This window comes from Acinonyx jubatus, chromosome D4 (genome assembly GCF_027475565.1).
Source record: "Acinonyx jubatus isolate Ajub_Pintada_27869175 chromosome D4, VMU_Ajub_asm_v1.0, whole genome shotgun sequence".
Lineage (NCBI taxonomy): Eukaryota > Metazoa > Chordata > Mammalia > Carnivora > Felidae > Acinonyx > Acinonyx jubatus.
In genome coordinates, this window is record NC_069391.1 from 14,090,166 (window position 1) to 14,113,526 (window position 23,361).

The 23,361-nt window shown below is 39.1% G+C and overlaps 1 protein-coding gene across 1 annotated transcript in view; it reads left to right on the forward strand.

Moving 5' to 3' along the window:
• LOC106986632 (complement C5) overlaps nucleotides 1-23,361 on the forward strand; it is a 91,494-nt gene that overhangs the window by 15,597 nt on the left and 52,536 nt on the right. Inside the window, exons 6-18 of the mRNA XM_015084812.3 lie at nucleotides 1,676-1,758; nucleotides 4,400-4,490; nucleotides 6,507-6,621; nucleotides 8,419-8,545; nucleotides 10,593-10,708; nucleotides 12,081-12,266; nucleotides 13,538-13,741; nucleotides 15,501-15,710; nucleotides 15,837-15,989; nucleotides 17,046-17,175; nucleotides 18,330-18,392; nucleotides 19,793-19,990; nucleotides 22,341-22,431. Coding sequence (XP_014940298.2) covers nucleotides 1,676-1,758; nucleotides 4,400-4,490; nucleotides 6,507-6,621; nucleotides 8,419-8,545; nucleotides 10,593-10,708; nucleotides 12,081-12,266; nucleotides 13,538-13,741; nucleotides 15,501-15,710; nucleotides 15,837-15,989; nucleotides 17,046-17,175; nucleotides 18,330-18,392; nucleotides 19,793-19,990; nucleotides 22,341-22,431 — 1,767 coding nt within the window. The remainder of the gene's footprint in view (nucleotides 1-1,675; nucleotides 1,759-4,399; nucleotides 4,491-6,506; nucleotides 6,622-8,418; nucleotides 8,546-10,592; nucleotides 10,709-12,080; nucleotides 12,267-13,537; nucleotides 13,742-15,500; nucleotides 15,711-15,836; nucleotides 15,990-17,045; nucleotides 17,176-18,329; nucleotides 18,393-19,792; nucleotides 19,991-22,340; nucleotides 22,432-23,361) is intronic.

Genomic DNA, 23,361 nt, shown 5'->3' on the forward strand with positions numbered 1-23,361 from the left:
GGGAGGAGCACTGGGTGTTGTATGGAAACCAATTTGACAATAAATTTCATATTAAAAAAAAATAAAATCAATTTGAAAGTTAAAAAAAATAAGTGGCTAAATATAACTTTAAAGCAAAATCTCCTTGTAGTCATTTTTCTGACCTCTGGAAGGGAGTTTGCAGTTAATTTGCTGTTTGCAATTAATTCACTGAAGATGTTCTAGAAATGTGAGTGAAGTTGGGGATTTAATTTTTATAATGCATACTTCCTTGAAAATATTACATGCTCTATCACACGGAACTGATCTTATTATTTTATAACTATTATCATTTCTCCAACTTCATCTTGTGCCATTTGCTCCCTAACAGATTTTATTTATATCAGACATGGTAGCCCCTCACGATCACTACTTTTCTACCCCAGTACCTTTGCACATGGTGTTCCCTCTGCTTAGAATGTGCTTCACCTTCCTCTTCACAAGGCTGGCTTCCTCTCATTCTTTGGGACACAAAGTAAATGCTCCCTTTTCAAAGAGGCTATTACTGGATGCACCATCTAATGTAGTCCCTCTCTCTTTCCCTTTTTTTTTTACTCTCTTATTTATTTACTTCATGGTACTTACCTCAATGTTACATTTATTTATTTGCCTCTTTATTGTCTGTTTTTGCCCACTGTTGCATCGTTAACACTTCAACATAACAGGCACTTGGCAAATATTCATTGAATCGATGATGATGATGATGATGATGATAGTCACAATATTAAGTATATTGATTGCATAACCAACATGCAAGATAAATAGCATTTTTCTTATTTCACAAATGAGGTTAAGCAACTTGCCCAAATCCAATTTGCCAGTAAATGGAAAAGTGGGAATTACAAATCTCTTAGACTGTAGCTCTATGAAGACAAATTCTTCCATTTTGTTCATTTTTATCTCCAGTTGTTTCTCCAGTGCTCAGTAAATATTTTTAAATAGAGGTTGTTAATTAAACCCAGGTCATTTTCCTCTTTAAATGAACCATGCTTTGTCTCTAACCATAACTTCTTTTATGTGAGGTGTGCGCTGTATCATCTGGGTAAGCTCGACTTGTATCTTTCTACAAACATTGTCCTACTATAGTGCGGATTTTAGTATTATGTTAGTATAATTATGGTTTAGATTAATTAAGTTAATCCTCAAGTTTCACAAGCTCTTCAAATCAAAGCCATTGACTAGATTAAGACAAAATTCCTGAAAAAAATAACAATATATGAAGAACTAATTACCAAACAATTTCTATTGTCCTGAAAATGCTCAGTTATTTGTTTGTTACTTAAAGTTCTACACAAATAAAATACATTACATAGGCTAAATGCATCTCTACTTACTTTCTCCTCTTTATTTTTTTTTAACATTTATTTTATTTTTGAGACAGAGAGAGACAGAGCATGAGCGGGGGAGGGTCAGAGAGAGAGGGAGACACAGCATCTGAGGCAGGCTCCATGCTCTGAGCTGTCAGCACAGAGCCCCACGCAGGGCTCAAACTCACAAACCGTGAGATCATGACCTGAGCCAAAGTCGGACACTTAACTGACTGAGCCACCCAGGCGCCCCATTTTCTCCTCTTTAAAACACGAATCGATTGGATTTCCTCTGGGCAAATTAAAACTACTTGATGACTTCCATAATTTTAAATATTTTGCTTCCACAGATACGGTGTGTGGACAATCCGAGCTAAATATAAAGAGGACTTTTCAACAACTGCAACCGCATATTTTGAGATTAAAGAATATGGTAATTTGTGATAATTAAAAGCTTACCTGTAAAAAAATTAGTGTTTGTGCACTAATGCTTTCCATTAGTGAACTTACGGCAGAATCAGTCCCAGATGAAGAGGCAGCCCAGCTGGCATGGTTGTAAACAGTGGCTGGGGGGGGAGGGGGTGTGTGCTCATTGTTGGAAGGCCTAGGCTCTGGCTCTAGCATGCCTTTGTTACCCTCCAATAAGCTCACAAACCTCTCTGGACTTGTGTTCCTCATCAGAGAGCCAGAAGAGACCTAGTCCCCCAGGGAGCTTGACTAATGGCAGTCAAAAATTATGATTTTAGGAGAAACTTAAGTAGGCTGAGATGAAGTGAGCAGAACCCAGTAAGACGAATGATTTACTCAAGTCATTGAAACGAACTGGTGCAAGAACGAGAGCAATTGGGTTTGCATCCCCCAAGTTCAGTGCTATTTTCCTTCTGGCTCACTAATCCCTAATATATTTATCTGAAAACTTAAGATATTCTTATTTCGGAATCAATCGTATTAATGGACTAATAATTAACATATAAATAGCTTATCTTTCCATTCTTATAGTTGTTTACTAGAGTATTTATGTGCTTTGATATCAAATTTAACTTTGTTTTGCTTGAAGTCATTTTGTATTCCTCCAGGAGACTCATAATAATATGGAGAATAAATCCACAGATGTTAACGATTGGCAAACAAAACAGTGACAAAAAATAACTTGTTATGCTGAAACAATTTCAAAGGTTCTAGCCTCTCAATAACCTATAAGCCTACCTGATCCCACTCCCTCCAAGTATGTTTGCTGCTTCTCGTGTATATCTAGAATTCATCCACCTCTTACCATCTGAGGCCATCCTCATCCATTCATCACCAGGCTCCTCCCACCCCCCACCCCCACCCCCCCCCCCGGACTACTGCAAAAGTCTCCTAATTGCTGTCCCTTCTTCCAAGCTATTCTCACTTGGTATTGGCCAAAATAATCTTGAAATGCAAATCTCATCATGTTATTTCTCTATTGAAAAGTCCCCAATAGCTCCTCGTTCCTTTGCTAATCGAAATCAAAATCCTTATTTTGAGCTGGCCCCTGCCTACCTCCTCTGCAGCCTCATTTTATACCATCCATCCTCTTATTTCCCTCCAACAATGGTGACTTTGGACACAATGTTCCACCTGCCCAGAACACTCTTCCCCTCCCCCACTACCTAGCCAACTCCTACTCATGTTTCAAGTCTCAGCTGAAAAGCCATTTATTCAGCAAATCTGTTCCTAACTTCTCTTTCCTGGGAAGGATTCTCTGTAATGTATATTGGTTTTCATAACTGTGGTATAGGTGTTTTTCTGTGTAATTATTTGCTTACCACTGTCTTTACTGCTTGACTAATGAGCTCATTAAGGACAAGGTTTGTATCTTTCTGTTCACTGGGATATCCTTGTCAGTAGGAGCATGCCTGCCACATAGCAAATAGGTATTAGATGAAAGGATGAAATGTTTTCCTCCATGTCATATCAGAGAGAACACACCTGCCTTCATCTTTGGTAAAATAGGGAATGCACCCTAGAGCAACAAAGTGCATTCCTCTTTATTTCCATGTTGTCAGCACAGAGCCCAACGTCAGGCTCAATCCCATGAACCATGAGATCATGATCTGAGCCGAAGCCAAGAGTTGAACACTTAACTGACTGAGCCACGCAGGCGCCCCAATTACCCAATTTTCTATTAACAGTTTCGCTGGTTAATAGAACTAGAATCTATGGGACCCCTGGGTGGCTCAGTTGGCTGAGCGTTGAACTCTTGATTTTAGCTCAGGTCATTATCTCATGGTCATGGGATCAAGCCCCACATTGGGCTCTGCACTGGGCATAGAGCCTACTTGGGGTTCTCTCTCTCTCTCTCTCTCTCTCTCTCTCTCTCTCTCTCTCTGCCCCTCCCCCACTCAAGCACTCTCTCTCTCTCTCTCCCTCAAGAAAAAATTAATAAAGAATCCATAAGCCCTGGTACACAGCTTTAGTATAAAGAGAAGGCAGTGCTCTTTTGACAGGTGAAATTCTTTTTTCTTGAGCAATCAAGATACCAGAGAGAGACAGAGAGAGACAGAGAGAGGGAAAGAACTCCTTCCTGTCTACCCTAATTTTAAATTTTGCATGAATGTTCTTTCTTTTAGCTAATTATAAGCTTTCTCTTCTTGACTAAAGTCAAAGTTTTATGTTGGAATTTGGAGACTGGATGGGTTTATCTATAAGACAAAAAAGGGAACTGTTAAATCAGCCAGAATTTTCCTCTTCTATTTTAAACTTAGCAAAACTCATGGAGCATATACTATGTTTAAGACTCATGAGAAGCGTGGGAGGGGGAGAGATACAAAGATACATAGAGTATAGCCTTTTTGGTTTTCAAGGAGCTTATACTTTAGTGAATAAATGCTGTAATCAAAGTATAAGCAAAGTGCTTCTGGTACACAGAGCTGGATAAACCTCTGATGGGTAGAGTAGGAGGTGTCCCAGAGATATTGCTGACAGTGATGAGAAGGAGGATGACAATGGCAAGGTGGATGTTGTATTGATGTCACAGCTTGTCTAACTATACCGGAAAGAAGGCTACTCTAATTTAAATGGTAAAATTGCCTCTTTGTTTTTATTTTCAGTGTTGCCACATTTTTCTGTCTCAATAGAACCAGAAAATAGTTTCATTGGCTATAAGGACTTCAATGATTTTGAAATTACTATCAAAGCAAGGTAAGAAAGTTTTCTTTTTTCTTTCTTTTTTTTTTTTTTTTTCAGATTATCCAATTAAATTGAGTGCTAACTCTTGCTGGTGATAGTTGCCCAAAGTGAGAAGTGTGATTCCTCCATCCACTTTATTGAGATATTGTTGACATGTAACATTGTGCAAGTTTAAGGTGTACAATGTGTTGATCTAATTTGCATATATGTTGCAGAGATCTGTGATTTACTGGCAGTGTTTTTCGTGACTTTGGGATTGACTGAGGAAACATCGGGCTTATAGTTTATTTGTTTTGATTTTTTGCTCATTGTGATTTTAGTTTTGTTGGTTACTCAACAGCAAAAACTCCTGAAGTTTTAAGTTCAATGTGTGTGTTTAGGAACCAGTGTGACATAAGGATATTGAGGTTGAATGTGAAGACTTTATTTCTCGTCATTTTTTAATGGCTTAATCAACCAGCTAATGCCGCATGACCTCTTCAAGACCCAATGCTTTAAAACCACAACCATTTACAACACAGCTGGGCAGTTCTGCTGATCTGGGCCAGGCTAAATGTAAGCGGTACTCACCCGTGTGCCTGGGGTCAGTTGGCAGCTCACCTGGGGGCTGGCTGGTCTAGGGAGGTCTTATTTTCATGCCTGGCAGTTGACTTAGATTGGCTGAAGGTACAAAGATAATTGGACTATGTGTATCTTTCATCATCCAGCAGATTGGTCTGTAGTAGCAGCAATGCTCAGAGAAAGAATATAGAAGCATAAAAGTCCATCACTTCTACCACGTTCTTTTGTCCAAAGCAAGTTACAAGACCAGCCCAAAGGAAACATTTCTTTTATACCTTTTACCCACGAGGAGCTCCAAAGGTGGTAGATATATGGGGCAGTGGAGAACTGGAGTTAGTTTTGCAAGCAATCTCCCACAAAAGCTCAGGTCATTTAAAAATGACAATATAATATCATTAACCAATTTGCGTAACTATATGTGTTGGGCATCTTTCTAAGTACTCTGTATATATTAGCTTACTTAATCTTTATGAAATCTCTATGAGATAGTTACTATTTCTGTCCCCATATTACAAATGAAGAAACAGAGGTACATAACTGTTAAGTAATTTGCCCAAGATCTCACAGCTAGGAAGTCACATGGTCTGTCTGGTTTCAGGGTTCAGGCCTTTCAACACTATCCTACACTGCCTTTCTTGGTAGCATTTATTCCTAAAATAGAGTGTTACTTAGTCTAAACCAACATAAAGACTCATTTGACAGAGAATTAACAAAGTGACTTCTTGTAGTTTATTTTTTTAATGTTTTATTTATTTTTGAGGGACAGAGAGACAGGGTACGAGCTGGGAAGGGGCAGAGAGAGAGGGAAATGTGGAATCCACAGCAGGCTGCAGGCTCCGAGCTGTTAGCACAGAACCCTATGTGGGGCTTGAACCCATGAACTGCGATATCATGACCTGAGCTGATGTCAGACGCTTAACTGACTCAGCCACCCAGGCGCCCCAACAAACTGACTTCTTTTAATGGAGGAACTTACTTTATGTGTGCAGACCACAGATAAGGGAGGTTAGCTCTAGCTATAGTATTGTTTTCTATGCAGCAAGTTTCCTTTAGCCTCTCTTTAGTTCTAAACTAAAAAAAGGAAATACAAAGTTAGAATGTTAAAAAAGAACTTATCTCCTCTAACAATGAGATTGAGCGTGCTGCTTCTAAAGGTGTAAAAGAAGGTAGGGCACAGTGCTTCACTGATACCAAAATCATCAAGGAAGCAGTGTTTCCTGATCCCGGACCTGAGGTCTTTTGATCTCCTCAAGCAAGATCTGTTTTTTTTTCATCTAGCACAGAGTCATAAAAATCCGCACTTCGGCTTTATTATTATAGCTTTATGAGGATGAGATATAATAGGGGATGGAAGACACTTTAAAGTGTATCGAGTGCTTTATGTAATTTCGAGTTGTTACATTTGATCTGAATTTTATTATTGTAACCATGTTAGCAAAACAATTTTATGGCATTATTGTTTGGCAGATATTTTTATAATAAAGTTGTCACTGAGGCTGAAGTTTATATCACTTTCGGAATAAGAGACGACTTAAAAGATGATCAAAAAGAAATGATGCAAAAAGCCTTGCAAAACACAATGGTAAGACGTTAAGACACGTGCGTTCACTCGTACCTAAAGATGCATCACAAAGGCTGGAGAAAAGTCACTTCCAAATCATCTAGTCCAACCCCCCATTTTACACAGGTGTGCAAGTCGAAGCTAAAATGCTCTCTTGGCTTCTCCTGGGCCTCAGGATGAAGTCCACTTTGTGTGACATCAGCCTCCCTCACCAGCCTGTCTCCTGCTCTTTCCCCTTTCCCTCTCTCCTGTTCTGGTCACTAGTTCCTGGAACTCTCACTAGTCTCTCTTGCCTCCAGGTGTTTGCAGTGCCACTCCTGCCTGGGAATGCTCTGTCCCTTTGTGGCTTCTGCCTCTTTGTGGCCTGGCTAATCCCTTCCTACTCTTTAAATCTCAGTGTTAACACCCTTTCTCTGAGAAGTCTTCCCTGACTCCCGTCAATTAGGTTGGCTGCCCCTGCCAGCTCTCGAGCCTCCCTTACTGGAGTATGTTTTGTACTTTATTACAGTGTTCTCAACCAGAGACGTTGTTTACCCCCAAGGGCACATTTGGCAATGTCCAGAAAACATTTGTGGTTGTCACAGCTGGGAAGGAGGGGGGTACTACTGGCATTTAGTGAATAGAGGCCAGCATGTTGCCAAATTCCCGCAATGTGCAGAGCAGCCCTAACAACAAGTTATCCTGTCCAAAATGTCAACAGGGCTGAGATTGAGAAGCCCTTCTTTACTGCAATGGTTTAGTTGCTTCTCTCTCATCCTCTACACTGAACACTTTGTGGGTCTGAATTGTTCCCATTATATGCCCAAAGCCAACCTGGTTCCTGGCAAATAGCAGGTGCTCTATGAATATTTCTGAGTGAATGAACTCATTGGGAAGTTATTTGTTCATGGTCAAGAGCTAGTGGTTGCCAGAGCTCAGATTAGAGCCCTGGTCCCCTTATCCCTTGTTCAGTGTTCTTGACACTATACCTCAGATGATAAGGGCTCATGTCATTCTACTGATTCTTGTATATTCTTGTATACATTCTACTCATTCTTGTATATTCTTGTGGTTTGTATCATCTTGTGGTTTGTATTTAGCCTATGTTTTTCCAAAGAGTTCTATTTATTCAAGTTATAAATCAGACACCTCTTTTTAATATAAGATTTTATGCTGGACACGGAGATTTGAAGGTAAATAAGACAAAAGTCCCTGGCCTCAAGCTACTGGATTTTAGAAGAAAAATAAGGCAACATCTATTTCACTGTTGTGGTTAATAATTAAATAATATGATATGACTTAACTCTATGTCCCTTTACCCATTGGGTGTTTTTAAGTTAGTGTTTCCATGTGTACGCAGTGAAGTCCAAATTAAATATCATAGAACCCAACAAACTCTCAGGAGCAAAAGTGAACTAAAAGCAGGCCCAGAAACATGGGTGACAACTCAAAGATTAGAAGAAGGAATCTGTGTCAGCTAGTATAAAAAACAAAAAACCAACAACAACCAACCTTGTTGAACCATATAGTGTTTAAGACTCTTCCTATACGTCTACCCAAATTAAGTTAGAAAATAGTATTCTGGGCTCAACTGTAGGCTCAATCATTCACTCTACTGGTGACAATAAACTACTCCTCTGATAGTTGCCTTCTATTTAGAAGCTAATAAAGGCAGATTTTGTTAATTTTTCCCTTCTCTGATGTCGGATGCTTAACTGACTGAGCCACCCAGGTGCCCCACCAAACTGAAATACCTCTTTCTGAAAATACCTCTTTCATTTTCTCTGAAATACCTCTTTCTTCTCTGAAATACCTCTTTCATTTTCCCTTTTCAAAAAGTTGATCAATGGAATTGCTCAAGTCACATTTAACTCTGAAATGGCAACTAAGGAACTGTCCTATGAAAGTCTGGAAGATTTAAACAACAAGTACCTTTATATTGGTGTCACAGTCATAGAGTCTACAGGTAAGTTTTCTTTTTCCTTGAATAATATTTAGACAGCATATTAAAAGTATAAATAATTTCTAAAATTCTTTCATATTTTATTTTCTTCCATAGATAAATATTCCTTTTCATATCATTAAAAAGATTAGAGTAGAGCTCTGCCACTCTATCATTAGGTCTCTATCACCCCATGTGCAAAAATGGGATAGCACTGCCCAGGTGACATCTTGAGTAGCCTAGCAGGCTATGTGACTTGAACATGTAGCACCCCAATGTTCTCACCTGGTAAGAATAAAAATCTAAATGACATTAGGTATGTACAAATGTTTGATAAAATGCTATGCAAATGGAAGATACTGCATTATCATTTAGTCTCCTTATCCGTACAACGATGGTGTTGAAATATATACAACCTAAAGCCCCTCTCAGCTGTAATATTCAGGAATTCTATCTAAAATCAGAGATAATGGTTTTAAAATGGGTACAATAATAGCATACATATAGGGTTGTGGTGAGGATCAGAGAGTCAATATATGCAAAGCACTTAAAATAATACCTGTCAGCTAGTGAATACCATATAAGGTGTTAGCCCCCCTCCTTCCCCTTCCCCTCTATCTTCTTTTCTCCTCCCTCCCTCCTTCTTCCTCTCCTGCTCCCTCTTCTCCTTTTCCTCCTCCTCCTCCTTCTTTCCACTTATTACTTTCTTAGCATCCTTAAAACTATCTTAGTGCTCTCAACCCCGACTCCAGTGGTTTGTAATAGTCATTAATTATTACTCCAAATTCGGTCAATTTGTCTTACTTCTGGTGTCTTGATTACTGATGTTCTTTATATTTTCAGGTTTGTATTAAACCCCCAAACTAACTTGAACAAGTTATGTAACAGCACTAGCCCCTCCTTTTTGTGATGAAATGAGAGTTAGACCACATGATCCCTAAGGCCCCTTCCACCTCTTTGTATTTGTCCTTGAAGGGTAGTAGAATGAAGAATGGCAATAATTATCCAGTTATTGAGTACCTTGTATTTATCAAATGGTTGATAGATGTTGGAGAATGATACTCCTTGCCCAGGATATTACTTTTGACATTATTTTAATGTTTGTTTTTTACTTTTATTCTTTCTCAATTTATTTCAAATAAATTCAGTTTAAGCTACATTTATGAGATATTCAAAGAGTGTTGCTAAACATACAGGCTTACAAATATGAATGTGTGTAATCCCAGCATTCAAGTGGCTTACAAACTAGCATCGGCTGTAAGACAGGTAAACGAAGAATTCTGTTATAAGCAGGAATTCTATTTGACCTCTAGGCAAAGTTCTTAATGCTACTGACCTTCAGAGGTAGGTGAGCTCCTAGATGATTGCTGAGCAACCAAGTATAGCACCCTGAATGTAATCAATCTTGAAGGATAAGTAGGGTTTTGAGACAGGGATGGTAGATGGGGAGAAGTGGGACACCATCCATAGAGAGGACATGCCACAGGTAGCAGGCAAGACTTGATCTTTGAGATTATCTGGCTGATTGTCCAGTTGGCCGAAGTATAGGATATGCATATGGATGTTACGGATGTAATATTGGAAAGGACTTTGGGGATACTGGAGCTTTGTATGTTATTGGGCCCCTGCCAGTGGACTCTCAGGACTCCCTCTACCTCAGGCACTCTTTTTCTGTTTTCCTCTCCATATCTCTCCATATCCCTGTGCTCTACAGGTGAATCCCTGCAAAGCTTAGTGCCTAGTCCTTTCCCTCTCTCCATAATCCCTTGTACATATTCAACTGAAACTCAGGCCACTGACAAAAAGTGGTGGCCCTTCCTCACCTTCCTCCCCAGTCCAACCCTGTAGCTTTCCTTGCACAAGCCTTGGATATAAGGCTTTGGAAAACACCTGAGGTCTAAACTTTTCTCTGCACTACCCCCTTTGAACCAAGACTACTGATAAATGAATGAGTGCAGGAATGGAGCAAGTAAGTGACTAAGTCTGTGGAGACATACACAGGTCAAACAGATCCCCGTAGGGATTGGCATATTCTTAAAAAAGGTCAACGTGATGCATGTCATTTCTTTAGGTGGATTTTCTGAAGAGGCAGAAATTCCTGGCATCAAATATGTCCTCTCTCCCTACAAACTGAATTTGGTTGCTACTCCTCTTTTCATGAAGCCCGGGATTCCATATTCTATCAAGGTAGATGAAGGAGGGAAGGTTGCTGAATATGGTTCTCTTTTTCTGTTTACAGAGAGCATGGGGATGGCAAACAGGGGAGGGAAGCTGGAGAAGGGAATCACAGAGGGAATTCATTTGTAAAACCTGCTCCTTAAGATGCACAAGGAGGTGGGAAACTGCTGGCCTGTAGGGCAAGTGCCGGTATTTAGCAAGTAGTCAGGTAGCCTGTGCTAGGCATTCCCTTAAAAAGCATTGCATTAAGTTATATGTAAATAAAACACCGTAAGTTTATAGTTAAAAAAAAAATGCCAACATTTGGGGCGCCTGGGTGACTCAGTAGGTTAAGTGTCTGACTTTAGCTCAGGTCATGATCTCAGAGTCCGTGAGTTCAAAACCCACGTCAGGCTCTGTACTGACAGCTCAGAGCCTGGAACCTGGAGCCTGCTTCACATTCTGTGTCTTCCTCTCTCTGCTCCTCCCCTGCTCATGTCCTCTCCCTCTCTCTCTCCCTCTCTCTCTCTCTCTCTCTCTCTCTAAAATAAATAAAAAGTAAAAATTTTAAAAAAGTAAAAATAATGCTAACATTTAAAATTATTTGGTGGCATGTTCTTCAAAAGCTTTAAAACAGAAATATCATTCTTTGAAAATAAAACCCCTTTCTCTCCCCATTTTCTACTTCCCATGTGTCTTATCTGAGTTTGCATTTCTGTGCTTTTCAGTCTGCCCCTGTGGTCTTTGTATACACTTGTCTCACCTCTCTCTGTGTTATTCGCCATCCTTTCCATTTTGGCTCTTTCTGTCCTTCTCTGTTTCTCTCTTTCTCTCTCTCTCTCTCTGTTTGCTTCCTCCTTCCTTTTTACTATTTTCTCTCCTCCCTCTACTTTTCCTTTTTAAAATATTGGTAGTATAGCGTTAATGTGTTCATTTGACTTTCTAATTATATTTTATTTAGTGTTTTATATTTCACTATATATAGTACATGTTATAATTTATAATATAAAAAATATAATCACTTTTAAGATGAAAATTTTTGTTCCCTGTTCTTAGCTTAGAAAGCTAGAACAGAGTGTTTTACTTTTTTATTCTTTGAAAATGTGTTGCTATTAAAAATCAACTTTAGTATAATTAAAATGTGTTACTTAATATTCACTGTGGGTCACTGGCTTTTAAGAGAGAAAGAGTTACCAAGCTAAAGCAAGTTTTGTATGTGCTTGAAGTATCTAAATAGAATTAGGCCGTTCTATAATCTAAGGCCATGCCTCTCTCTACTGAGTTAAATGTGAATAATTTATACTTTGGTGGGGAAGAAGAAAAATTATTTCAGAATTGTTCCGCTTTAAAAAAAAAAAAGTGATGAGCTGCTGAAATGGATCTGGACTGTTCTGGCAAACAGGTGCAGGTTAAGAATTCATTTGACCAATTGGTAGGAGGGGTCCCGGTGACCCTGAGCGCACAAACGGTCGATGTAAACCAAGAGATGTCTAACTTGGAGTCGAAGAAAAGTGTAACACGTTCCAGTGATGGAGTAGCTTCGTTTATGGTTAATCTTCCATCTGGAGCAAGGATGTTGGAGTTTAACGTGAGCTGAATTCTCCTGTTGGACTTTCTGGGACAATGTGTGCTTTTTGACTGTGTGTTTTGGCTAGTGTGCAGAACAGATGCAGCAGATTTTAAACATGAGTCCAGGGAACAGATCCGCAATTTTGCATTCAAAGGCGGGGTGGGGGGAAGGCACCAGAGGCAATATACTAATCCATTGCCTGGTTCTTGAGGAAGATAAATCTATCATTTTCTATTTGGGAATTAATGATTTTCTCTTACATTAGCAAGACTTTATTAGAATAGGTATAGCTTCGGAATAAGTATAGCAGTGGAAGTCAGCGGTAGAAACATTCTCTCCCTCACCCCCACTTCTTATCTTTTTTCAGGGACACAAAGGGGTCACACATGGAAGTCTCCCTTTTTCCTAGCTGCATAAACCACTCTACTTTAGAGCTCAGTTAACAGGCTTCTCTCTCAGCAACTAATGTTTAAGTTCCCAATCCGCCCCCGCCCCATAAATGATTAGTTAATGCACATTAATGACAGTGACATGCATACATTCACTATCATCTACTAAGCACTTAGGAAATGCTAAGAGCTTTCTGTTGAACACATTTAATACCCAGTTAGTCAGCTCTATGAATTAGAGAATATTTTTGCCATTTTGCAGCTGTGGAAATATAGGCTTCTAACCTCTCTTGTGATTAACTTATCCAGAGTTAATAAATGGTGGCTCTGGGATGCAAACCAATGCATAGCTCACTCCAGAGTGTGAGCTAATAACCCCTTTGATAGCAAAGGGGTTATTAGCCATGATATCATTTCTGCCCCATTCCATATTTATAAGTACACTTCCGTGATGCTACTTTACAATGAAACTGGACCAGAAAGTCTGTGCGATGTTCACTCCTGTCCCCAGTCCTCAAGGCCTCCTCTTGCCACCCTTCTCTTACCCCCAATCCCTGCCAACCCATGGGAAGAGGAGTCCCCAACTTGCCAGGACATTTCAGGAAAGGTGCCAATATTTGTTCCGGAAGCATCTTTGCCTCTCCCCTTCACCAGACTTTCCCACCATGGCTCATAACCCCATATTATTCCAATTATTGTCCATAGTCTTTGTGAAGTTACTTGATATCACAGCTGTACAAACATTGGAGTAGTGGAGGGTTTTTTTTTTTTTTTCCTCTTTAGCTTCTGGTGTTGTGAAAGTTAGAAATTTATAAAGCAAAGAAAGAAATTTACAAGGTATGTTTCATAAAAAATATTTCATCACAGTCCACATATCTTTTTTGAAATTTCCCTTTTCAGGTCAAGACTGATGACCCAGATCTTCCAGAAGAAAATCAAGCCGGCAAAGTTTACCAAGCAATAGCATATTCATCTCTCAGCCAAAGTTACCTTTATATTGACTGGACTGGAAACTATAAACCTTTGCTTGTGGGAGAATATCTGAATATTATTGTTACCCCCAGAAGTCCATATATTAACAAAATAACTCACTATAATTACTTGGTAAGTACAGTAATGATAGATTTAAAACTATCTATTCCCCCACCTTGAACATTTCTCTTTGCTTACAGAGGAACATTAGAATGACCCCTTATATTTGTTTTTACAAGGTACTTTCAAGGACATAATTCAATTTGATAATCAGTTTTTTCAAAAACCTTTGAGATGGGTCATGATTTTCATGACCATTTCCCAGATGAGGAAACTGAGGAACGGAGAGGTTAAAACGCTCACCATGGTCACTCAGCTTGGAAGAGGAATATTTTTTTATTTGAACTGGGAACCTCTGACTCCTTATCTGATACGCCCTTTGCCTAAGAGAGCCTGATTACTCCACAGAGACTGATTAATTTTTCACATTACCTCTGCTCTATTTCATGGCCAAAGATTACAGGCCTAAACCTATTTCAAGTATGTGCATTTCATTGGCATAAAAGGGAGACTCAAATCCTGCTCTTAAGAGTTGAGTCATATGATATCTACCCCAATTCTACCCTTTAGCAACAGCCCTATTACATCCCTTATATTAAACAAAGGTGGCCAATCAAGCCTATAGGTGAAACCTAGGGCAGAAGGTGGGGGAGATCTTAAGGGCTTCCTGACATTGCCAAAGAAATGGAATGAATTATTCCAGTGGCCAGGCCAAACAGGTGGTGATAGCTCTTTCAACATTTTTGAGAAAGAAGTTTAAAAAAATAAATGAGGAACACAGATCATATTGATGGATGAAGAATTATGGGACCTGTTTAGGAACTATGTACCAAAACCACATATGCAGTCTATTTAAGTTTGAGGACAATTTAAGTTTGAGAACATTTTGGGTTCATGTGATTTGTAACTTGTTTTTTAGCCATATGCCTCCAATACAGAACCTAATCTCTGGCTTTAAAACTTAATTCCCAGGGGTGCCTGGGTGGTTCAGTTGATTAAGCATTCGACTTTGGCTCAGGTCATGATCTCACGGCTTATGGGTTCGGACCCCGCATCAGGCTCTGTGCTGACAGCTCAGAGCTTGGAGTCGGCTTGGGATTCTGTGTTTCCCTCTCTCTCTGCCCCTCCTCCGCTGCTTGCACTCTGTCTGTCTCTCTCTCTCAAAAATAAATAACATTAAAAAATTTTTAAAAAGGGCGCCTGAGTGGCTCAGTTGGTTAAGCATCCAATTTCGGCCTAGGTCATGATCTCACCGTTCCCGAGTTCCAGCCCAGCATCAGGCTCTGTGTTGATAGCTCAGAGCCTGGTGCCTGTTTCAAATTCTGTCTCCCTCCCTTTGCCCCTCCCCTACTTGCACTGTCTCTCTCTTTTTCTCAAAAATAAATAAACATTAAAAGAAAAAATTTTTTAATTAAAAACAAAACCTTAATTCCCAAATAAGATGCACTCTATTCATGCATCTATTTTGTTTTAATCAATAAAACAAAAGAGATTTTAGTGACAGCATGATGACTTTAAATAGATTTGGGGTCAACTCTTAGCTCTCTGATTTCCTAGTTATGTGATTTTGAGCTAAAATCAGTATGACATTTAGTTAATTCCCAAGCCCCAGTTCCTTTATCTATCTACACAGTGGGCGTAATATTCCTATCCAACTGACTTGTGAGAAAGAAAAGAATTAAGTAAACGGAAAGGTTCCTGACCTTTCCTGGTTCCTGTTAACCAGGAACCTTTCTTTCTCTTTAACATACTTTCTACTCCATCTCCAAGCTCCATATTGAAAGCAAAACTTTTGTTTTTTAACATGGTCACTACTGCTGTTTATTTTTAGATTTTATCTAAGGGCAAAATTGTCCACTTTGGCACAAGAGAGAAACTTCCAGATTCATCCTATCAAAACATAAACATTCCAGTGACACAAAACATGGTTCCTTCAGCCCGTCTCCTGGTCTATTACATCGTCACAGGAGAGCAGACAGCAGAGTTGGTGTCTGATTCAGTCTGGTTAAATATCGAAGAAAAGTGTGGCAATCAGCTCCAGGTAAGCCACAAATTATGTGTCACAATCAAATTTTCTTCTGAATAAAGGAGACTATAAATATAACTACTTGTGAAGTTTTGTCTCATGCAAATAACCTTGTCTTTTCTTTTTCAAATGATCTTTTAGGTTCATCTGTCTCCAAGTGCAGATGCGTCGTATTCTCCAAGCCAACATGTATCTCTTAATATGGCAACTGAGTCAAATTCCTGGGTGGCTTTATCAGCAGTGGACAGTGCTATATATGGAGTCCAGAGAAGAGCCAAGAAACCTCTGGAAAGAGTTAAGTGGTGCATGGCCTTGGTTGCTGGGTCTTGGGGTGGCTCTGTATAATGCTTCACAAAGTGTGGCCCCAAGGGTAGGTTGTGGGGAAGAATTAGGGAAGACTGGATCTGCTCTTCTGTAAATATACTCAAAACAATGGCTCTTAGGAAGGTAAGCTATCCTCATGTTAGTCTCTAAAACATTGATTCATCCTTTTTTGTTTTTCCAAGTGTAGCATATGACCATAATGGCAATTATATTCCTGGGGCAAAAGTGCCATCAATTTGGACGATTTTGAGATTGAACCTGGAGGTGGGGGGCTTTATAAAGTGACAGCATAATGGAAGACTGGATAGGCAGCCTATGGAGACTTTTCTGTTTTTTGTTTTCTTTTTTACTCTCATTAAAATCTGGAACAAAAGAATGTGAGAATTATTCACTTCCCCTAAGTTCCCATTTATCTCCCCTATGCCCTGCTAACTATTTTGTAGGCTTGAATTTCTTTGAACAAAAAACAAAGATAACTATACAGTTAACACCATTCAGAAAAGAAAAAAAAAAAACATTTGGGATCAAAATTAAAACTGGAATAAGCTTCCCCAAACAAGTTCTCACCCACTTAGAACCTAGAGCCTTCTTCCTCTAAACATAAGAGGTTGTGCTCATTTCTTTTTAGCAACTTAAAAATTAATTTGTCTGTTAATTTAGTCATTCATGCATTTATTTATTTGTTTGTTTGTTTGGATCTTATACTGACCACAGCATTCATTCTATGTCCAACACACCATGGGTTAGTTCCTAAGAATCTTCTCACCAAAGCGTAAAACTTAGTTCTTGTTTTAATATTGAATGTGTGTGTATTTATAAATATAAAAGGACACACTAAAATAATGAAGTTGGGAAATCTGGTCTTTGGCCATTTGACAGATGAACGATGGCCTGATTTGTTCTACCCATGTGACAGCCAGTACCTTTAATTCTTCAGGGAAACAATTTATACATCTAAGTAGACTCCACATTTTGCCTTGAGTTAATTCCTAAGAATTATTAAATTAGCTAACCACCTCTGGACAGGTATTTCAAGTCTTAGAGACGAGCGACCTGGGCTGTGGGGCAGGTGGTGGCCGCAACAATGCAGATGTATTCCATCTGGCTGGACTCCTCTTTCTCACCAACGCAAATGTAGATGACACCCGAGAAGATGGTAAAATGTTCAGCTTTTTTTTTGGTTTATTCTTCAAAATGATTACTGAAATTTACATTGATCAATTCACATTGATACCATTTTTGTAATTGTCTTCCACAAATTCTCTACACTGATCTTAGAGAGACATGACTACATAATGCCCCAGTACAAAATGTTTTACTGGCCATCAAGATAAAGTACAAAATCTTTAGTGTAGTCCTCAGGGATCTTCCACGGTCTTCTCCCCAGCTCTCTCCAATTATCTTTTGTCTTGCTCTATCTTACCTGAGGTTTAAGCTGTGCAGACCCAAGTGTAGTTCTAGGGGTGGCTCTCTGCTATTTTATTTTATACCTCTAGGCCTTTCCCCATCAGGACTGCTTTCCCTTGTATTAGCCTGGAGAAGCCGATAAAAGAATCCCCTCCTCAATAAGGTTTCTTCCCCATACAGAATTGATCATTCCTTCCTCCTTTCACAGAGAGAATACTGTGGGGACTAGCTCTATTTATAAGTAACACAGTAGCAGGGCATCACTGAATATTCTTCCATTTCGTTATGTATTTTGCCTCAGCCAATGCACTGTGAGCTCTTGAAGGACAAGGACCACATCTTAATCATATTCTTTCTGTGGCTATAAAACTGTTCATAATTATATTTGACCTGTTATTCATAATAACAGAGCACAAAGAGCAAATAATAAAAGTAGCATACCCAACAAAAACTTTGCTCACTTTAAATGCTTAGATATTTCTCTGTAATCAGTGGGTCAAAGAGGTTGCAGGATTCAAAGCCAAACTTGGATCAAACAAGTCAAACTAGAGGACACTAGATCATGAGCTCCTCTAAGGTAAGATAAATGTTAAGATGTGTTGTGCACGGTGCCTAGTCAAACACAGGCTCTCAGAATTTGTGGAATACATGAATGACTTATGAATGTTTTAAGTACTTAAATAATTTCATGGAATTTTCTTTTTTGTCATTTTAACTCTTTTTTCCTTCTTCTTCTTCCCCTCCTCCTTCTCTTCCTCCTCCTTCTCCTTTTCCTTCTTCCTCCTCCTCCTCCTCCTCCCCTTCTTCTTCTTCTTCTTCTTCTTCTTCTTCTTCTTCTTTTTCTTCTTCTTTTTCTTCTCCTCCTTCTCCTTCTCCTTCTCCTTCTTCTTCTTCCTTTAACAGATAAGCCCTGCAAAGAAATTCTCAGGCCAAAGAGAATGCTACAAAAGAAAATACAGGAGGAAGGTACTCTAAAAGTTTGATGCAATTATAAAAAGGTTATGATCCTATTATTCAAAAGCTGGAGAGAACGAACCATTATCTAATTATTCCTAATCCAAATGGAATGGATGAAAAGAAAGATATGTACAGATGTCTTAGCTTACCTCTCTCAGAAATATTAATCCAAATAACTCTACAACTTCATTTGGCATAACCTCAGTCTGAGGAAAATAAGTATTATTTCTATCTCTAAAGTTAAAAGGTTAACTTTTTACTTGTTACAAATATTTCCTCTGCATAGACTTCATTTGGCAATTAAAATTATATTCTTCCATTTTCTTCTGACCAAAATCATGATTTGATTAACTTTGGAGTGTACCTAGAAACCTATTTCTTCTATTCCGTGTATTTAACAGCTGATAGTATTTTGGATTATTCTTTGGGAAATCAGTCTAACAGAAATTATTTTTGAACAATTATTTAAATGGAAATATGATCACTGGTGATATTAAAAGAGGAAGAATGTTGAACTGAAAGTCGGTGGCCAGAGTTCAACTAATAATCATGCTTAGGGTAAGATAAGAATTCCTTCCATCTATATAGGAGTTATTTTAATTCCAACCCTAGTTCTAAGTTCTAACAATATGAAAGACACTGAGTAGTTTGGGCACTTATGATAAAATATGAGCACTTATTGGGACGCCTGTGTGGCTCAGTTGGTTAAGTGTCCAACTTCGGCTCAGGTCACGATCTCATGGTGAGTTCAAGCCCCAAGGCGAGCTCTGTGCTGACAGCTCAGAGCCTGGAGCCTGCTTCAGATTCTGTGTCTCCCTCTCCCTCTGCACCGCCACCCCCCACCTCATGCTCTGTCTCTCTCTTTCAAAAATAAATAAACATTAAAAAATTTTTATTCATATTCATTTTTATACATTCAAATTTATATTTGTTAAAAATATTTTTTAAAATATTAGCTCTTACGATGCCACCAGTGGAGTTCCACAAACCACATCCTATAAGAAAAGTTTTAAAAAGCAGGGTATGTGGCTTAAAGAAGGAAGCACTTATACAGTGCTGATAGCCATCTTCAAATATTTGAAGGCTTCTCCATTAACTTATTTCACTCAAAGGGTGCTGAACCCAAGATGCCAGTGTCAAAAGTTAGTATTTAGCTTAATTGCAAGAAGCTCTTTAAACATTTAATATGAATGAGAATGATCTGCCTTATGAGACCACATTCTCCCCATTCCTGGAGTACCCAGCTGAATGTGGGGGATCACTCACCTAGCCTTGGCTGTTGCTAGGGGCCCGGGGGTGGGGGCAGGGTCATGTGGCCGCAGACCCAAGGATCCCTCAGGATCCCTTCTGAACCTGGAATGCTACGACTCTGTGCATAATCAAGGACATTTGCATCGTTACTATTTCAGTTGCTAAATACAAACACACAGTATTGAAGAAATGTTGCTACGACGGAGCCTACCGTAACGAAGATGAGGACTGTGAGCAGCGTGCTGCCCGCATTACAATAGGTCCCAGATGCGTCAGGATCTTCAAGGAATGTTGTCTTATCGCAAAGAAGCACCGTGATGAGGATCCTCTTAAAAACATCCAGCTGGGAAGGCTGCGTGAGTTTGACATTTTCTATCAGAATTCTGCTCAGTATGGGGAATCTTGTGTGATCCTGTTCTGCTAAAAAAGGACAGTTTTCATGTTTTATTTAAAATTGAAATTAGACTGGGGCTCCTGGGTGGCTCAGTCAGTTAAGCGGCCAACTTTGGCTCAAGTCACTATCTCACAGTTCATGAGTTTGAGCCCCACGTTGGGCTCTGTGCTGACATCTGGGAGCCTGGAGCGTGTTTTAGATTCTGGGTCTCCCTGTCTCTCTAACCCCTCCCCTGCTCATGCTCTCTCTCTCTCTCTCTCTGCCCCTCCCCTGCTCATGTTCTCTCTCTCTCTCTCTCCCTCTCCCTCTCTCTCAAAAATAAATAAACATAAAAAAAGAACAAAATTTTTAATTGAAATTAGGAAAAAAAATGCCCATTAGAAGAAAATCAGTTATTGTTTTGGGGAATCAAAGGAGGCATATGTAGTAGAGAACAGAGCGCACAGGGCCACAGTCAAGACCCAAGGGCAAGTGTAAGGCCAGCTCTTTCTATAAACTTGAATCATTATGTATCTCCTCTGAGCCTCAACCTCCTCATTTTTAAAGCAAGAAGTGTAGGCTTAGATGATCTCCAACATGCCTTTGAGTTCTAGAATTCTAGGGTTCTGTGATATTACAACCATTAAAAATTTTGTTGATGCCTATGTTGACCAAATATAGCAAACAATTTCTAAACCTAGCATGAGGTTAAGTGTACTTACACAAAAGATTAAATCTTCCATTTCAATAAAATATATTTTCAGGATTTAGAAAACTCTCATTGATATGTTTCCAGAACTTTCAGGACTTTCATTGCATCTATATCTAATCAAAACAAAAGGAACAAAAGCAGAATGACAGCTCCTGTTTTCAGAATCTGTTTCTCTTAACAGTGTGTCTTCAACAGTGTCCATCCGAATGGATATATTTCTGCAAACGTAAATTTTTGTGGTCATTTCTTAAAAACCGTGTTATTAGATATATTTAGGTTGTTTTCAGATGTTTGCTTATTTCAAGGAGCATTTTCACAAGCCACCTAGTACATATATTTTTCATTGTCCGGTTTTTCAACTATAATCATCTGGTTTGGCTTCCACTGCATGGAACTGAGTTTCTGCTGTTGCCCCCAATCCACCCCACCTCTCTGGTGCTCCGCTCTGCCCCTCATTCTAGACAGGTTGGCCTCCCAAAACTCCTATGGGTTTTGCAACTCTGCAAAGGTCTACATGGGTTTCTTTCCCTGCTCTGCAGCCTGAAAACTGCCTGCAGACAGTAAACCTGAACAATTTCAGGGTTCACCAACCCAGTGTCCCTTCTCTTAGGAATCATGGCCCTGGGTCACTTATGCTCTAATGTCTGAAAACTGTTGTTTTACATAACGTGCCTGGTGTTTTTAGTTCCTGGGGTTTTTTTCTTTCTTGATTTTTTTTTTTTTTTAAGGCAAAAGAGTAACTCTTATCAGTGCATCTTGGACAGAAGCAGAAATTCTGTCCATTTTATTAAGGGAAGTAGAAATAAATTTCCCTTAGGTAAACCTTCTTTATTTTATAATATAAACACAATTACTGTAATAGTAAAAATGCAAATAACTTTATAGATTGATGAGTATCTTCTATAATCTCAGGAACACTAAACATTTAGCAATTTAAGAAACAAATCATTGAAGATATTTTTGTGCTTTATTTGTTCTCTCAGTACTATTAGTGGAGAAATTCCAAGACCTTTAAAGTTCTATTTTGTGGGGCGCCCGGATGGCTCAGCCCATTAAACGTCCAACTTCAGCTCAGGTCACGATCTCACGGTTCATGAGTTCAAGCCTTGCATTGGGCTCTGTGCTGACAGTGCAGAGCCTGCTTGGGATTCTCTCTCTCCTCTGTCTCTCTGCGCCTACCCTGCTTGCACCCTCTCTTTCTCAAAATAAATGAATGAACTTTATTAAAAAATAAATAAAGTTCTATTTTGGGGGGCACCTGGGTGGCTCACTTGGTTAAGCGTCTGGCTCAGGTCATGATCTCACGGTTTGTGGGTTCAAGCCCTGTGTTGGGCTCTGGGCTGACAGCTCAGAGCCTGGGGCCTGCTTCAGATTCTGTGTCTCCCTCTTTCTCTGTCCCTTCCCCGCTTGCTTTCTGTCTGTCTGTCTCTCTCTCTCTCAAAAATAAATAAGCATTAAAAAAAATTAATAAAGCTCTATTTGAAAATCACTAAACAAAATGTTTCATTGACCTTTCAGAAAGTATTTAAGTTATAGATTAATGTCTGTCCACGTTTTAAAATTTGGCTCTAAATAAAATGCATGTTGTTTTTTCATAATCACATATACTTTTTCCCCCCAGATATAAAGACCCTGTTACCAGTGAGCAAGCCAGAAATAAGGAGCTATTTTCCAGAAAGCTGGTTATGGGAAGTTCATCATGTCCCCAGAAGGTATTATACTTCTTTGACTTTCCTCCGAAAAATGCAAATATTATGGCCAAAAATCTGGAAACTACCCATTTCCCAATAGTTTATTTAAGAGTTAAGGCAATATTACCATTTGGTTAAATTTTGTTTTATTTGCTTTACCTTTTTTTTTTTTTTTTTTTTTTTAACTGTGTGCTTTGCTCTAGTCATTACTTCCAGGACAAAATTAACTCTTGGTAAGGAAGGGTACTATTCTATTTAATTTCATCCTGCTTCAGTAAGCCTTTGCTCAAATGTGTGCTATATGCTGCAGTGAGCAGCCATCATCTTGTCTTGTCTTTTCTTTTCTTTTCTGTTCTTTCTTTCTTCTTTTTCTTCTTCTTCTTCTCCCTCTTCTTTTTTTTGGGGGGGCGGGGAGAGAGCAGGGAAGAGACAGATAGAGAAAGAGAGAGAGAATCCCAAGCAGGCTCCATGCTGACAGTGCAGAGCCCAACACGGGGCTCAAACTCACAAACCCTGAGATCATGACCTGAGCTGAAATCAAGAGTCAGATGCTTAACTAACTGAGCCACCCAGGTGCCCCATTTTATTTATTTATTTATTTATTTATTTATTTATTTATTTATTTATTTATTTATATTTATTTTTGTGACAGAGAGAGAGAGAGAGAGAACAGAGGAGAGGCAGAGAGAGAATTAAGCAGGCATTTTCATTCTGAAATATCTATATTAGAAAATAAATACTGATTAATAAGAAGAAAGATTCTCTTCTTGTTTTTCAACACACTCTTAGGGAATGCCTACTCTATCCCAGGCACTGGAAACAGTGATGAACAGTGCTGAGTCCCTAAGCATCACTGTTCCTTGGGGGCTCAAAGCATCGACTTTTCAAGCCCCAAGGCCCAACACTGGCATCAGTCTTAAAATGGGTCTCCTCGTCTCTACCCTCGTCTTC